The sequence below is a fragment of the Pararge aegeria genome, chromosome 20, assembly GCF_905163445.1.
Source record: "Pararge aegeria chromosome 20, ilParAegt1.1, whole genome shotgun sequence".
Classification (NCBI taxonomy): Eukaryota; Metazoa; Arthropoda; class Insecta; order Lepidoptera; family Nymphalidae; genus Pararge; species Pararge aegeria.
In genome coordinates, this window is record NC_053199.1 from 12,036,148 (window position 1) to 12,054,675 (window position 18,528).

General features: G+C 36.3%; 1 protein-coding gene across 2 annotated transcripts in view; it reads right to left on the minus strand.

Annotated features, from left to right (window-relative positions):
- LOC120632674 (tyrosine-protein phosphatase non-receptor type 9) overlaps positions 1 to 18,250 on the minus strand; it is a 105,694-nt gene extending 87,444 nt beyond the window's left edge. Inside the window, exons 1-4 of one of the 2 annotated variants that reach the window (XM_039902626.1) lie at positions 18,222 to 18,250; positions 4,078 to 4,299; positions 3,306 to 3,395; positions 2,073 to 2,213 (exon numbers count right to left, since the gene is read on the minus strand). In XM_039902626.1, the coding sequence (XP_039758560.1) occupies positions 2,073 to 2,138 (66 nt within the window). In that variant the 5' untranslated portion in view covers positions 2,139 to 2,213; positions 3,306 to 3,395; positions 4,078 to 4,299; positions 18,222 to 18,250. Of the gene's footprint in view, positions 1 to 2,072; positions 2,214 to 3,305; positions 3,396 to 4,077; positions 4,300 to 6,541; positions 6,748 to 18,221 lie in introns of those variants that run through there. The other variant, XM_039902625.1, reaches the window with a different exon arrangement.
- Between the last annotated feature and the right edge of the window lie 278 nt (positions 18,251 to 18,528).

Consider the following 18,528-nt stretch of genomic DNA (forward strand, 5'->3'; position numbering starts at 1 on the left):
TGTGCGGTTAAATCTACTTATATATATTATGTTTGTTATATATTTATATATATTATGTTTATTTTATAGTTGTATATTACGTATATTTTTTTAAATATATGTGTATTTGTATCTTTACTTTTTGGTATTTATGTATCAACACTCTTGGTACTATTCCGTTCTCTTACTAAGTAAGTCCTATCTACAAAGGTTGCCTGTAAGAGATTGCTTGCAGCCGCCTTTGCATGTCTACGTTGTGTACTGTATACTCCTTACTGTTTCTTTTCCTGTATGTTATACGTGCAACAAAGGGTTTCTTCTTAATTTTGATCATATTGATATATTATCAAAATTAAGAATAAGAAGAAACCCGGAATTCCGCAAAGTAAAGCCTGCTTCCATCCAATATCCTGTACCTAAAGCCTATATTATAATACGTTCAGGAGGACTAATCTAAAAGCAAATTGCAAATTGCAAGTCCAAATTATACGATACCGTGGCAAGTGCGACAGGCAATGTATGTTAGTGTTGTGTGAAATTAAAATAGAGTTCACTACACGTAAACTAATTGGCGCACCCATAACTCATTTCAACTTGACATGCAATAACTGGGCACGTAATAAATTCTAATATGTGAAATCTAACTCGCAGGTCAAACACAAAATCGCATTATTACGAATGTGCCGATATTACAAATAAATTATCGCTTATTATGAAACGCGAAATGTCGTGAATAACTAGAGCGAAAACTCAGTGTTTTTATTAGTAACATGTTTTTCGAACCTTGTTGATAGTATCTCTGTAAGTCAAACTCACTTTCGTTCAATGGTATCTAAAGGTCGTACTAATACTAAACATATATAATAAAACGCCTTACTTTAAATCTCGTTTAGTAATAATAAATATAAATAGTCGAAGTCAAAATTCCATTATAAAATAGGCTCATAAAATGGCACTTTGAATGCATACATTACATAAAAATGTGTTAGTTCACGCGATAACTACAATCTTAAACTTAAAGCTAAAGCTTTGAGTGATCCAAACGTGCCATGGTTTAAGAAGAAGCCCTCAACAAACTTGGCATGGTGTTATTATTTTTTATACCTCTACAAGTTAGCCCTAGACTGCAATCTCAGCTGGTTGTAAGTGTTGATGCAGTCTAAGATGGTAGCGGACTAACTTATTAGTGAGTATGGTAGTCATACTCCTAATCGGTTTCTACGCGACATCGCACCGGAACACTAAATGGCTTAGCGACACGCCTTTGTCAGTAGACCTCCCTGGCGCAACGGTTAGCGCTGTGAATTTAAGTAGGAGGTCCTGGGTTCGAATTCCCGGCAGGGCCAATTTGGAAATATATAATTTCTTAAATTTCTGTGTTTCTCGTCTGGTGGGAGAGTTTGGCCGTTGTTAGTTACGACCCTACCGACGAAGACGTTCCGCTAAGCGATTAAGTGTTCCGGTGCGATATCGCGTAGAGACCGATTAGGGGTATGAATACCATACTCCCTAACAGGTTAGCCCGCTACCATCTTATCTGCATTATCACCTACCACTAGTTGAGATTGGAGTCAAGGGCTAACTAGTAGTAAAATTAAAAAAAAACATGTATTGACTAACACTGCCGAAAATATATGTAGAGCAAAAATTTGTAAAGCAAAGAGTATTATACTTACATGTCGAAGCGTGGGCGAAGGACCTAAGGGCTTCGTTTAATTTACAATCTTAGTATGAAAGTCTATTGGTGTTATAGCCAGTAAAAACAATAGGGTCGACGATTCATAGAAGCAGCATTAATTTAACAGGATGGTATAATAAAATAAATCATGTGCGGTCGGGGAATCCCCATTAGTAACAAAAATCTGTGTTCTACACGACAACTAGAAAAAAAAACATTTAACTAAAACAAGATGTAAGCAAACAAGAATGGAGGCCACAGCTTGAAGATAATATTCGAACTACACCGAGCGACTCGCTTGAAGGTAGCATAACGCTTTTTCCTTACGCAACGATTTCGAACTAGCTGCGTTAGCGAACAAAACACCACACCTGTTAAGTCACAATGTAGCACGTTCCATAAAAATGGCACTTACCTTGAGCATGGTAAGAATCTTCTGCGACAGCTCGTAGTCGAAGTTGGTGTACTTGGAGTCGGTCATGTCGTATATGAACACGAGGCCCGCGCGTTGGGTTTCGACCGATTGCAGCGCCACGTCCAACTGGTACACGAGACCCTGGAACAAAATTAAAAAAAAATAATCGCCTTGCGCGTGCTTCGCAAAAACTCGCAAATCCGCCTTGTTTTTTTTAGCGTCAATAGTGCCATACTGCTCTAACGGGGAAGGAATCCTGCATGCCTGAATTCTCCGTAGCGTTCTCAAAGGTGTTTGCAAACGAGTGTATGGGCTACGGCCTAAACCTCATTCTGAGAAGAAACCAGTATTCTGTAGTAGGTTATTAATAGTTGATAATAATAATTTTCTATGTATGTTATTCGCTCTACTTCTACAGACCAGCTCGCTAGGGTGGTTTCTCGAATTAACTTCATGCTTTGTTACATATGAGTGCGTCACTTCTCACTTCTTCAGCTCCACGCTACGATGCCGCCTACAAGTAAGTCCTTGACTACAATCTCACCCGTTGGCAAATGATGATGCGGTCAAAGATGATTATGGGCTAACGCAGGGGTTAGCCGAATTTTGGAAAACTCCACACAATTGTGTGGACAAGCCTGTGACACAGCTGCACAAATACTATAATTTTTTTTAAGTACAGAAGTACTTTCTACGGTGCCCGGGTTGGGAAGCTCTGGGCTAACCTGTTAAGAGTATGGCAGTTATAACAAAACTCATACCTCTAGTCGGTTTCTACGCGACATCGTAGCGGAACGCTAAATCGTTTAGCAGGACGTCTTTGTCTGTAGGGTGGTAACTAGCCGAAGCCTCCTGCCAGACACTCCCACAAATCAGGGGATGGGATAAAAAAAACTGCCATAACTCTAAGCGTTAAGGCCGCTACCATCTCAGAATGCATCAGCACTTACTTATGCCCGTTGTCACTAAACCTAGGCATCGCCAAAATCGAATGAGTCACTAGCAAAAAAAGTTTCACCAACTCTTAGGTGATAACTATTGGTGAACGGTTGATGTATGCCTAGGAATCTCTTTAGATTACGAGTTAATGATTTAGGCATTGCCTTGTTCGTCTTTAGTGAAAACTGGCATTAGGTGAGATTGTAGAATTTCTTAAGCAATTGCACCTCTGATCTTATTAGGTTTCTCTTTGCAGTAAGGCATCTTTAAAAAGAAATATAGGTCAACATTTACCTGTAAAGTTGTTTGGTGAGACGTTTGCGTAGGAAAATGTTTGTTCGCAGTAAACACCGCGATCGCAGCGCCCGTCGCGTCCCGTGTCGACTGTAACAAACAAGTGTAATGTTAAAGTTCAATAACGACTAATTGAAGGACTAATCAAATGTATCCAATCTGTATCTAGCATTTCTACACGCTTTGTTTAAAGGAACCGCAAAATTATTACTACTACTTATTTTCATATAATTGAATTCGCATTTATAATACTATATTAATATTATAAATGCGAAAGTGTGTTTGTTTATTTTTTGTTTGTTTGTCCTTCCATTACGCGCTAACTAAACAACGCATCCATTTCATTTTTGGCATAGAGTTAGTTGAAAGGCTGGAGAGTAACATAAGCCACCTTTGGGCCTGGGAAAACATCGAATTTCTAGTCCACCAATTCATACTTGGCCAGCGTGGTTAACTACGGCCTGAACCCTTCTCATCGCAGGAAAAGACCCGTGCCCTGTAGTGGGCGGGTAATGGATTAATGGCTTTCTAGGGTTCCGTACCCAAAGTGTAAAACGGTGCTCTATTACAAACTGGTCCGTCTGGCACCAGACTGTATTTCATGGGATAATAAGACAGTGGAAATTTTCTCAGATAATGTATTTCTATTGCGTATGATAATATATTTCTATAACAAGAAATACTAACATATTTTTTTGCGGAACACTACGTGCGCGATTGTTCGTACTCGTACTTAACCAGTTTTTTTGGCACCTTTTAAAAATTTGCTCACCAATATCGTAAACTTTCCAGTTTGAAGTTCGCTTTTGAGAGGATCTTCAAAAGGTTCGAACTTGATGAGGCCTTCCCGACGCCGCGTGGCCTCGTGCTGTCGCCATAGCGTGTGCGCGCGCGCTACGTCGAACTTGCGCGCCAATAGGAACTTGATCGCGATGGCCCGAGACACGCACGCCGCGCCCGTCTCACTTAGCGCGTCCAAAAACTCCTTCGTCGCCTGGAATTAAGATCACATTTGGCATTACTGAACATTGAATTTCAAATGTGCTTGACGGTAGCTCAGGATACTGTTGTCTGGGACTGTAGGACTGCATAACAACTATGCAGCTAGCGTGCAGCTAGCGTGCAGTCAACGTGCAGTCGATAGAACTGCACACCGACTGCAAGCGGACTGCGCACAAAAAAGCATCCAAACCGCAATTTTGATAGTGTACATTTCTAATTTTATCATTAGTTATCATAAAAATTGTATAAACTAATAGATTTTTGTATTCTTAAACGTCCATTTTCAGTATTCAATCTATCCGTAATCTGTGGATTCATTGCTGGGCAACGTGGTTATTGTCAAAAAATATAAGTACATACAATTTTAATACATAACAACTTTGCTAAGCGGCTTATCGGCGGATTGTGGATGCATCGAATATTGAAAGCGGACGTTAGTAGATATACATGTCAGTTATTTACTCCTCATTTTGTTTTGTTTCTCCGCTTACTTTTCTATCTGTATTTCAATTACATGATCAAGCTAATGAATATTTGTATTGGTGTCATGTGTTACACCTGTAATTAACAAAAATACAGTACATGTTAATAAGATTATTTGATAAACAGTGTATGTAAGTTGTTGGTCGTAATAAATTAATATATAAATAAATAAATGCAGTCTGTGTGTGGTACGGAAAACGGGCAGCAGCGTCCTCTTTTCCGATCTAACAAAAACCGCCCGTTATAGTCAAACCCGACTGTTCGGAGAGGTCTAAAATCAAGCATTGGACGGTTATAAGCTATTCAGGGATTTTTAAAATTCTTCATTTATGTATATAGAAGATTTAGCCCACCTTTCATAACCTTGGGGATAGATTTCACAAAAAATATTCTTAGTGTGCTACGAAAACCAATCAAAAATTACACATTTTCCTAATTTTAATTTGGAATTATCTTCTCTATTAATATTTTTGTATTTAAGCTTTCATATCCAGTTACACCCCCTCAAGGTTAGATTTCTAGAATTCCTTTCTTAATGCTCAGTTAAGTTTCTATCAATCAGTCAGTAAGTGTTAGAATTGGGTGCAGAAGATTTGCTATAATTGCAAGGCTAAAATGCCAATGGACAACATCACTATGTTAAATTGCATTTATAGATAAATATCATTTGGTATCATATTGGTGGATATCTTCATCTTAATCGTAAAATAAAACAGAGAAAAATATAACACGAGTGAATAACTTTTTGGTAAGTATCAGTAGAATATCTGCGAAGGATATGTTCCTCTTTGCGCAATGATCAAAAACAAAGGAGTTGTTCAAGCTAATTTTTAGAGATTTATTTCCAAGGCAACTCAATTCAAGCTCAAGATCAAGAGGTGGTTGTTTATCAAGTGATTTGAAAAAGACTTAAATCAACATCGATAACATATATCTTCATCCTTCATCCATCAATACTTTTGAAAATCGACAGGAACATTTTAAGAGATCGATTAGGTGTATCCGATTTCTGTTTACGTTCGTAAAAGGAATAGAATTCACTTTGTGGCCTTACTGCTTTACATCCTCTATTAAGAAAATGCCGTTATAATTTCCTCTATAAATACGATGTTACCCAATACCGGTTTTGAGATCGTTTAGACCAAACTTACTAGACTAGTTAGTCGAGTAGATTAGTCTATTGACTAATAACTTATTAAATATTATGACTACCGAGATCAGAGCACATACTTATAATATTCTAGTGAATCCTTCGATTTATTTGCGCTTTTTAAGTGAAAATGTAGTGAAGCTTCGAGGACACTTTATTCTACAAATAAGAACATATTGAAGTTGAATTGCTTTTCTTAAATATTCATTAAAAATCTATTTTATGATTTAATATTAAATAAACACAACTTTTTACCGGAACTAAAGTCTAGCCTCAGGTAAACTAACAACCGATATAAATTTATTTTAAAATTGAAATAAATGTGTATGTTTAGTTAAGTTTCCTAGTGCATGTTCCGTTTCTAGTGGGTTTTGCGTAAACCACGCCTACATAAATAAATAGGTATTTTGTTCTTAACAATTAAGCTCCGTCGTATGCCAGTACCTTAAGTAAGTTAATTATTATTCTTCTATAACACGATCATAGCATAATATATATATTAATATTATAATAGAACTAAAATAGAATTCAATTTTTTTTTACGCCTGTCACCGACTTCAGAGTAAACTTAATGTAATAAATAGGTAACAAATAGTCCTACCTGTAAAACCGAGAAAAACTGCTGCATAATCTTTAACTCCATTTCGGAAATTAATTTGCTACGCGTCGATGTCATGTCCATAGATTACTAAGCAGCCATTAGTTATTTATTACACTCACGACACAAGGTGTTTATTACAAAGCAGCAGACTTTGATTTCACCATTTCGTCACACTTTCGTGCCACCAGAACATCAGCAAGGGGCGTAGGTGACTACTTTATTAATCTTATATTTTTAAACGAGCAATTCTTGTATATACGAGTATATAATTGGAATCTCGGAATCGGCTCCAACGATTTTTTATGAAATTTAGGTTACAGGGGGTTTCGGGGGCGATGAATCGATATAGCTAGGATTCTTTTTTAGAACATGTCATTTTATTCGTGTTTTCCGGTAATAACCGATTTGGTGCAGACGAAGTTGCACGGGTCAGCTAGTTTATTAATAGAACTAACAACATGCATATAGATAGATGAATTAATATAGCACACACACACAAAAACATGGACTGATATGCACGTAAATTACAAGTGCACCATTGACAAAACGCCATGTAAACTTAATTTGACAAAAAATTCAACTCACCGATAAGTACTCGGTGAGTTTTTTTTTCTAAAAGCTGTAAGGTAAGTTATAGAAGATATCGATGCCAGGTATCTTTTAGGATAAATCGTTGCAAAAATTAAATGGAAAATTAATCAAGAATTCATATAAAAAGCCACTGCACAGAAAAACATACTTTTAAGCCCTAATCATATAAACGTTTTTATATAGCGTGAGAACAGTCACACAGCGATTTATCTAGTTCAGTTATTAACAATTTGACATTTGAGTTTGAGAGTTTGACAGTTTTTAACAACCAGACAAAACCGTGGGTAACCGACTAAACAATATGCAACGATTGTATTAAGGGGATGGAGTGTGTGATTTCAATTATTGGTTTAATAATTTAATTCCTGCGCCAATTCACATACTTTATCAAGGGGCCCTTTATCTGGAGGAATGCTTTAATTCCCAAACGCAAAGTAAAGACAAATACAAATAAACCTTGCGATCACAAATCAACATGCTTACTGCATCGTGATTCTGTACCACTCAATTTGCGACAGTAAGCTTCATACACTTACTTACATTCCATAAAAAGATTGTAAGAACGGTTTTTCTTTTAGCTCATGTAATGCTACCACTTTTAACAGTAATTAGGTACCGACTATCAAAATATGGTGATAATGCTACTAATATCACAGCATAACTTCAGATGAATCATGTTTAAGAAATTCTTCTAAGAAATGCTGTTATGTTTTCCTCTAGCGGAGGGATAAACTTCATTAAGATTCGGAGAAAATGTAAATTATTGCTAATCTCAGATAACCACAAGAGCCGCATCAAATGTGAATGCGATACGGGTCGGAAGACAAGAAAAAAATATACGCACGATGCGGTCGGTTTCGTACCGTACATACATAGAAAAGCAATCAAAATGCATTGCGTGCGAATCATGGCTTCTTGAGCTTCTTGCAGTGTGCAAACAACTTTTAGACCTGATCGAAGTTCTTAGTAAAAAGTTTTTATAGTCCTCAGTGTGCAGTGGCAGCTACATTTTTAAATAAATAAGATGAAAAACAATGATAAGGTATAAGTTCTTGCAGGCTTTTTAAAAAAAATGACAATTCGCTATGCCTTGACGGTTGCAGAGTTATACGATATATAGATGAAACAAATAAGCCTGATGCGTTCGACATATTAGCGATAGCCATCAGAAACGTGAATAAAAAAGTTTAATCCGAATCGATGGGGAATCAACCGATATCACGGTTTTTCGCTGTCATACAGTAGAATGGCGATGTTGGAACAAGATTATTGAACAACTTATCACATTTACGGAAGTTTTTTGACTTCATAGGAGTGATAAGCGCATTTAATAAGGAGGTTCCGAGTTCGAAAACGCCAGAGGCAATCTCGTCTGGTGGGTAGTTTGTTACCAACCTGCCGACAAAGACATGCCGCCTAGTGATTTAACGTTCCGGTACGATGTTAAGTACATACAGTTTAGGGGTATAGCTTAACAGGTTAGCCCGCTACCATCTTAGATTGCATTATTACTAGTCACCCAGTTAGATTGCAGTCAAGGGCTAACTTGTATAGTATATCTTGCTATGAAGTGATAAGACTTAAAATTCGTCGTACGCCTATAGTTCTCTTACTGTTGCAGGCCGTCTGCCAGTGTGCGCTGGTCCTTAAAGTCACGTGTTCCGTGTATGGACGCAAATACATTAGAAGGGAGGGGCTAATTCTTCCGGGATGTGTATCCTGTGCGGTGACCGTATTAATGCCGGCAACCAAGCTAATGGATAAGTTCAATATGCGTACGTTTGCATGTATTCGTGCGTTTGGAAGATTAAGGCAGGTATGTAGTTCGTATTAAGTTTTTGACGGCCGACTGGCGCAGTGGGCAGCTGGAAAATTTTGGTGTGATGAACATAAATGTTTTTCAGTTTCTGGGTGTTTATCTGAATACTATAAGTATTCAAAAATTATTAATCAGTCATTTTAGTATCACGAGCACAAGTGTGTTATCACAAGCTACGATTACTTTAGGGCTGGATGATGACGATACACGTCGTAATTTTTTGTTTTAAGTTATGCACTACAAGTAAACTCGCGTATCGCGTATTTACTTCGCGTATAATCGAAAATAATAATAATATAATTCCATTCCCAAATATATTATTATTAATGGCTTTACTTTATTTCAGATTTAACTTTTATGTAGTGGGGTGTGTTGTAATGATTTACTATTTTTGACTATATATTTCTCTATATTTGAAAACTTCATACTAGTAACCATTGAAGAACTGTCCCTACATTATTCTATTTGTTATATTATAAGCATACTATTTGATGAAAGCCATACGAACTGTTGTAGAAGGTTTTTTTACCTTATAATAACCAGGGTGGTAAAATATTAAATCAATGGATAAAAATTGTATAAATACAAACTTTGAAATTTTTAAGAGACTTCTACAGCTAACGTTTAAACATAAGCTTATAGAAAAATCCTATTATAGTATAAATAAAATTTTTCTTTAAATTCTAATAATTTTAAATGACAATGTGAGATGCTGATAACAAAAAAAAACACCCGGCTAAGTTTGTTGTGGGCTTCTTCTTAGACCAGGATGCGTTACGAATTTGGTTATCTGTGTAATTCTCATGTAACGTACGCATAAAAAGTGCCACCTGGCCTACTTGAATAAAGATATTTTTGACTTTGACTTTGCTAATAATATTATATATAATAAATAACTATTATAGTCTAATATAGGTCCTAGTCATCATAACTCTATGTACCGAAGGAAAATTTAATTATGATGTTTAATATACCCATAATATTTCAGCTGCTAAAGTGTCCTACGAGTAAATTGAAAGAATATAATCGTAACAAATGGTAATAACGATACCATATAGAGCAATTTATTTATACTAAACATAGCCAAGCAGACGTTCTAACTTATGATAAATGGAAAACTATCACCTATAAAATATTAAACCTCATGTGCCTTTCACTGCAACTTTGCCAATATTTTGAATATAAAATATTTCAAAACTAATAAATGTTTTATATGCGCGGGTTGCGCTTGGAAGTTTTGAGTATTTCAAATAACGACAATCCAACGAATTCATTTCGTTGGAATGACGTTTTGTTCACTCGTCCTAGTTTAAAATCATTAACACCAAACCGGTGACTACAAACACTGGACAACATAAAAATATTACCATTCCTATTTTAAAGATCAGTAGTAAAGAACCAACCGGTAAACAAAACAATTAGAATCGGTAGGTAGGTACCACAAAGCTGAACTGACTGCAGAACTATCTTACAACCAATCTAAAGAAGTAAGTTAATATGATATTGTTGCACGTCGTTACACTGAATTCCGACCAATTCCGTGCGCGTACAAATTTTCACAAGTATTTTTTTACTTCAAAACCAAGACCAACCGCATCACCGCGCTCATTGATATGTTTATACCATATAACATTCCTTAACCTACGATATGATCAACACAACGACAAGTCCTTTTCACATATAACCAGTATTTAAATCAATATCTTTATTCTTTAATCAGATTTCAAAGAAGCACTTAGCACAAGAGCTAAAAATCACAATGTAACACGCAACGCCCACTCCTAGACGTGCGTTTTGATAACACGTGCTTTAAACAAATCACGAGTACGATATCAAACGTTAACCTTAAACAAGACCGAAAATGCTAAATCAAAACAGAGCATAGGCTATAAGTATTTAGTGGGATGAAAAAGGGCTCAAAAACATTAAATATTCGTACAACGCTGTGTGCTGATAATATTGTCCTATTCGCAAGCTGCAACTACAATATCAAAAGCATAACCGCACATGAACAAATAAAAAACGATCAGCTGTGCGTAAGAACTGGTTATAAGTAATTAAAGGTGCAAAAGAGTTCAAAAACATCCAGATATATCACACAATGCGCGATCCCTGACCTTTGTTCTGATAACACGTCCTTTTCATAAATTACGTTTACGAGATATCTAAACAAAACAAAATCCCACATGTACAAATCAAAACAGATCACTCGTGCGTGTCGACTTGTTAAAGAAAGTGCTTTATTGAATAAACAAGAGCTCAAAAACATTAAATAGTATCACACGACGCGCGATCCTTGACCTGCGTTCTGATAACACGTCCTTTATCAAATTGCTAGTGTGATATCGTAAGTAAACTCCGAGCGTAACCACACATGTATACACACACAAATCAGATCCCTCTAGCGTGTCAATCTGTTCAATATTGTTTAGTACACAAAGTGCGGGACGCACGATCGTATGCACGCGGCCACGAATAGCAACTGTCATAGGCGAAAAGTATCAACAAGGTGTAACGGCCAACCGGCAAAACTGTTACGTAAAAAGTAAATACTAACAGTTCTATCGACTTTTACTTATATTATATGATCCGATACAAAGTAAATTATCATTATAAACACTTTTTTTATATATAAATATAGAGAAATAGGAATTTCCGTGTTTGTTTCCGTTTTAGCATGGTTCTATCCAGGAAGTTTTTTAGTTGCACAGGTCACCGATTGGTGAATCATATTAGAGTAAATCTTCGGAAGGACTTCGGCTTCCCTTCAAATCTGCCACTAGTTAGAAATAAGTGCCGGGATCGACCTCGATCCCCCAAAAACTGAAACCTAAATCGTGACCACTATCACCGCTAAACTACCCACCCATTAACTGTCCACCACAAGCAAGGGTCTTCTCACACAATGAGAAGGATTTATGCCGCTCTCCACCACCCTGGCCAAGTGCGCATTGGTGAACTTCACACTCCCTTGAAAAAATATGCAGAACTCTCAGGCATGCAGTTTTCCTCTCGATGTTTTCCTTTCACGTTAAAGTATATTATTTTTAATTGCTCAAATTAAAAACGCCCATAGCTCCGAAAAGGTAAAGGTGCGTGCCGGGGATCGAACTAGGCAATACAACTATAGCATATAGACAACTTCTGGTTCTGTATCTGTTTAGTTGCTTAAGACAGCTCTATCAAATTAAATATCCCAAAGCGAACTTCTATCACAGAAGTCATACGTGAGTCAGTCAGTCACGCCCTCGGGTAGTTTGTACACGCGTGGCTCGAGCGTAGGAGGCCGTCCACATCGAGGAAGCACACGCGACGAGAGGCGTAGGTGGCTCTCATACGTAAATTTAAACATTGTATAACTCTTACCGCTTATATGACGATAATCGCAAGTTTCGTTTGTTACGTACTAGAACCACCATACGAAAATCTTGACTGCAATTTTCCCTGACGGTAAGAAAAAAGGGCTAAATAGGTATGTGAGTTATATTAAAAACCATACCCCCCCCAAACGGTTTTAATTGTACTATAATAGAGGTATATGAACTAGGAAACATTTAACAGTAATTTATTGATTGTTTACACATTTCTGTAATTAATAATTATTATTACGCCATGAATAACAAGAACTATATTATATCTTCAATACTGAAATAGAAACTAAAGGCGGGTTCCAAGAAACAACCTCCGATACCTACGCAAAAAAATATAGGAACTCGATGACGCAACGATTCCAACAATGGGAGGCGATTTGAAAACAATAACAATTTCACTAGAAACGAGTGTCAGTAGGTAAGTGTAGCGTTCATTCATATAGCGACATTCCATTACTACGAACGATAGTAAAACCAAATAGAGTTAGCGGTCTAAATAACTCCCACACTGGTTTTCATCTATGAATAAAGCAGTAATAAAGCAGATCTTAAATAAATGTGGCATAACGTCGGAATAGTTACGCCGTATTTTGTTACACTCAACTGAGACCACCTTTCAAATATAAGGTCGTGATAAAACACTGATTTACTATTATATATATTACGTTATTCCACGTTTAAACTGGCCTCAAGTTTGTTCAAGCTAATCTCTGAAACAGCCCGAAACGTATTTGTAGAATCTTATTTCCATTGCATAATCCAAGTTTTGAAGAAAGCAATTTAGTTTTTTTTTTCATTTCACACTTAACCGGGTTAAATAGGTGATTGAAAGTATTGTTTAGTTCTTGAATGAAAGTTATTGAAGATAAAATATGAAAATATATATATATTTATGATTTATTCAAATTCTAACCAACCTCCAAAGGGTTAATTAGGGTTGGAAAGTTTGTATAGTGTAGTGGACACACTAAAACGCTGCTCACTTATCCATAAAGTTTTATGATTAGCAACAACTAAAATCTAAACAGAGAAGGTGGATTGACTTTCCACTCGTCTCAAGTAGTCGGTACTTAGGTATGTAATATCTGAATTAACTAAAGTCTACTTACTACCTAAGCAAATGGAATGGTAGATTTTAGAGAAACTCTTTCTTAGCGTTTACAGACAACTTATGGAAACCTATCTTCTCACTTGGGAAAACATGGGACTCTCATACAGTTTGTCAACCTGGGAGTCGACTGGCGGTGTAAAATGGGTCATAGGTATTGTGTGGCTAGAATAGATTTCCGAAATAAAATGTATGTCTGGGCTTATCTGAAAGTATATTCTGGCACTACAAAAGTAATCTTTAATTTTATTTATTTGTATGGATTGCGGCTTAACTACGTTCATCTTCTTTTGTATGAAAATAACTTATGATAATTTTATCCGTACAGAGCGAATATCTATGATCAACTCCGTTCGACCCGATAGTATGCAAAGTAAGGAAGGAAAAACTATTGTTGGTGTTCGAATTGAGTACTCTCGGTTAGGTACACCACATACGAGGAGGAAACTAATTTCCTCTTATTTTATGCTGTAATATTTATAGGCCATGAATATTCGAGCTTTGGAGCTCAGCTCCTGGCGAGCTTTCGTGCTTGGTTACTGTTACAACCCATGAGATGGTTATCAGCTATACTCCATTGGAAACTAAGTAACTACGACATCAACCCTATACTGAAGGCCTGGTTTAACCACCTTTGCCAAGTGGCGGATAGCCTAAATTAGAGCCAAAACGTAACGTTTTGAGACTTTTTATACTTTATATCAAGTGACAAAGACAAAATTTGTAAATAAGCTATCCGCAACTTATCAGACCGCTTTTTCAGCACTTCGTCTAATTTGTGTGTTAACCGCAAGAAAAATTTAAGTTAACAATCGATCTGTTTATATCTTTTGCAGAATGGGACCCTCCTTAGCGGGTGCACTTCAGACCCTTCAGGATCTTTTGTACTCGCCCCATCCTTACAACCTCTCCCTAAATATTCTTCGCATACCCACCCTTAGAATATATATGATAGTAGCTGTGTGTGTATTGTGCACAGGCATAAGAAGCCTCTGCTCGTAGAATTGTTCCTAGTTGATTTATTCGATGCCTATGCAACATATAGGTAGCAAATGTTCATCGTCAATAACTAGTGTCCAGTACCTAATGCCTACCACGAACAACATTTTAAACGGTTAAATACTTTGAAACGTCTCGAAGTCTTTGAGATGTGTTGCTACCAGCCAGAAGTCGGGAGTTACAGCAAAACATTAAAAGGAGAAAAGTCTAATATCTGATGGGCAAATTAGAGGGCAAGGACGCGTGGAAGGAGGAAGAAGTCCTGGTTGCGCAACATCCGTGAATGGACAAATATCCTTAGAGTGGAAACATTGTTACGCTAGAAGTTCGCTGAGCTGATGGCCAACCTCCAGTAGTGCTGAGGCACAAAAAGAAGAAAAGAAGAAATACTTTCAGAGTTTTCCCCGTTAATTACTTTTTAGATAGGAATTAAAAACTTGAAAAGAAGAAAATTCTTTAAGCATGCCAATGGAAATGAAATACGGTCGTCTTGAAACGTCACGTGACGATTTAAATAAAAAAGTCTATATGGACTCTTCGTAAGACCCTGTTCCCATTGATAGCAAAATGAGCGAAACGCTTTAAAACTTTATTTTCCTTGATTGGCAAACCACAGGACAAGTAATAGCAAGTACGAGCTACTTTTTCCCACGGTTTAATTGTTTCTTCGAGATGAACACTTCTTAAGCGTTTCTTCGGAAAAATCCTACGATTTGTTTACCTCTATGGTACCTAGGTAAACAAGACTAAATAGGTAGATTAAGTTTCCAATCTTTCATATTGAAACCGCAGGTGCTTCTTATTTTGCGTTTAATCCAACTAATGAGACATAAATAACATACTGGTGGTAATTACATACATATCGCATACGCGACAGACTGATTTTTCACGGGTGCTGTTATCAAACAATTTGAAGCCATAATGGCCACTAGTCCTTTAAAGCAACATTGATTACTTTCAATGCAGCAAGCAATAGACATAAGATGATTTTTTTCCGTTCGACCTGTAAAAGACGCCAAATTGCCAAATCGTACGCCACCAAGAGTGGAGACTAACTTTTTTGTCAATAAAGATTTTTTTATTGCTTCAATGCTATACCGCAAGCAAATTGCTGCGTTTGATTGTGATGTGAAAATCGCGACTTTTCGCTGCATCGCTCTGCCAAAGAAAGACTAGTTCGCCGCGACAGATTATTGTTGTTTGTTTGGAGTGGTATTGCAGCATCTGACGAGTCAAGCTTCCAAAAAGCAACATAATCACCGACAAAAGATGCTGAAAGCATCGTATGCGTTATGACTCTTATCGCGCATTACGCTCCGCAGACATTAAATGCTTGTTCACATCTGGGTTCCTAGTGTGAAATTTTCTACCTATGTTTACTTTTTCGATCGCGTAAAAGTTAAGTATGATTAGTATGGAATCGAAAAAGCGCCATCTAGTCACTATATTGTTCCCTGGTATTGCGACCCACACATCGCGTTCTCATTTATAGTTCGATAATCCGCGAGCAATGTGAACGGGCACTAAGTCACTATTCAACAGAGCAGTGATATATTGTAACTTTTAAGTGATATCATATTATTCAATTCGTAATTTGAAGGAGCACTGATATCGCTATCTAATCGGATAAATTGAAAACGCTCGTAAAGTTAAATTAGTAGTTAAACAGTTGCTTAATACGAGGTGTTATGAGTAGAGTGCACTCAATAAACCGACCCGATTGAGCGACGCCCTCTCAGCGTCACTCACACTTAGCGAACTGATTTATTGCGACCGTTTCCGTTCTCACATGATTCCCGTTTCATCTCATACCTGCAAATCACTGCGTATACTTATATGTTATGTGCACGGAGGGTGCTATCTCTTGTATGTCTGGAGTTCTTTATGTACATACACATTTGTGAAAGGTGTAGACTTATTATACACCCGGCCTAGTGCTAGTGAGGCACCACTAGCACTAGGCTGGGTTGTGCAACCAAAGTTAAGAAATAATTATCCAATCCACAAATATATTATTTAAAATGAGATCCATAAGCAGCAAAGCAATCCAGCTCAATACTTTACCAATAGGCATGTGACATTTGTAATTATCACCAAGAACCCATAAGTATGGCAGGCATATTAACATATTAAATTCCTCTATCAACTACATTAGATTTTTTGCTGTAAAATGTTGTTTTGAGAGCAAAAAAATATAATGAACGGAAATGTGGGGATAGAAATGTGTTGGAATGTTTTTGGGCAGCTAAAAGGTTATATCAAATTCATAAGAAGCCCTTCCATATGCTGCCATTACTTAGTAAGCATCTTTTGTAATAAAATAAAAGTTTTTTTTTAATTTATTGATTAGTGATAGTTGATAACAATTAAATTTGCAGTGGACTTCAATCGGTTGAAAATCTACTATCACGTAGATGGATTTATTAAATTTTGACTGTCTGATTTTAAGATTGCTATAGGGGAAGCCTTTAAATAGTAATAATAACAATAGTAATATAACTTTATAAAACAAACATCCTGAAACATGCAAGCAGTGGTGTGTGCAAGGGGGTTTTGAACAGTATAGAATGGAAAAACCTCCCACTATGCAGGATACACATATAAAATAAGGGTAGGCAGTGCCTTTGTACACAGATACAGTGCATGCGACTGAATGCAAAGGACAGCCTGAACCAGTGAATAATATTTGAAACTCTATATTTCTACTAAAGTAAATCAGCCAGAAAGTGAGATAGTGAAATATAATAAAAAATTACTTTTCCCCCTATAAGGGTGAAGAAAATTTTTACATCATTACACATCTACATTAACATACTTATTGGTCTAATTTTTGACATGTTCAACTAAAATACACAAGATCAAAGGTTTGACTCTTAGTTTAAGTCAAAAATTGTTAAGTATTGAGATTTTCTGTTAACAAATTCATTACTGGTCCTTAGTTTGAAAATAGATGTTGTAAATTTCAATGCCTTGGAGATTTAGAGAGCATTTTAAGGGTGTCTTAGGACCAGAGCTGTGAATGTAACTAACCAATGAGCAAGGTCGAAACGAGGCAACAAAACATGTGACAACTAATGCTAAGTGATGTAGCACTCACTTAGTTTGGTCCCATCCTAAGCAGGCATTACTTTATACACGAAAACATAGCTTTATCAAACATGTTTCGACTAGATTAAATTAATAAAATTGGGAATTTGAAGAATAAAATCAATATTTATAAGTAAAATAGATAATCAATTAAGCTTGTAACAGATATAATAAATATATTAATTTCAATGGAATTATGTTTTCTCTTTCTAATTCTAAACAAACTTTGCAACTATCTTATTAACTTTTCCTAAAGATTATACTTATATACTTTTTACTATTTCGAAGAATTTATATAGCGAACTAAGCAGATATAAGCCGAGAGCCGTGGCAAGTAGCAACAGCAAATACTGTGCCTCAACAAAAACAGTTTGTTTCACTTTCAACTTATGTTTAACATAAAACAAATACCTAGAAACACAAATGTAGTAAAAATTCAGTTAGAAAGAGATCTATTTGATGCTATTTCAAATATAAAATACCATATAATTTTAACGAATTCGGCAATATTAAATAAAAGCTAAAGACGAAACCAAAACAAACAGTGATGACATGTTCAACGACTACAGTAGTAATTAGTTTACAACTTTAAAAAGTATTTTACTATATTTATAGGTAATACATAATTATCCTTTACAAAAGATAGGTAAGTTATATAAAAGGGAAGAGTTTTAATGACAAAAATTTCAAATAAATTGCACTTACCAACTCCTGATCGGGTGACAAGGCCACCGCCATTTTTATAACTGATTTGTTTGTCATTAATGTCAAAACTCAAATCAGCATGTAATGTTACCACTACGAGTAAATAAATACGCAAAATTAGAAGCTGGCGGAAACTACTTATTTCTTCATGGGTCAAAATAGTTTTTAGTTTATTTATTTTTTGCTTTGAGAAAAGCTATGAAGGAATAAAAAACAAGGTAACAGTCTTGTCAGTTGCCGAATGCACAGGATCCTTGAGAATCGGAGGACGGTCATATTCATACACTGAACTGAAAATATGTTATAC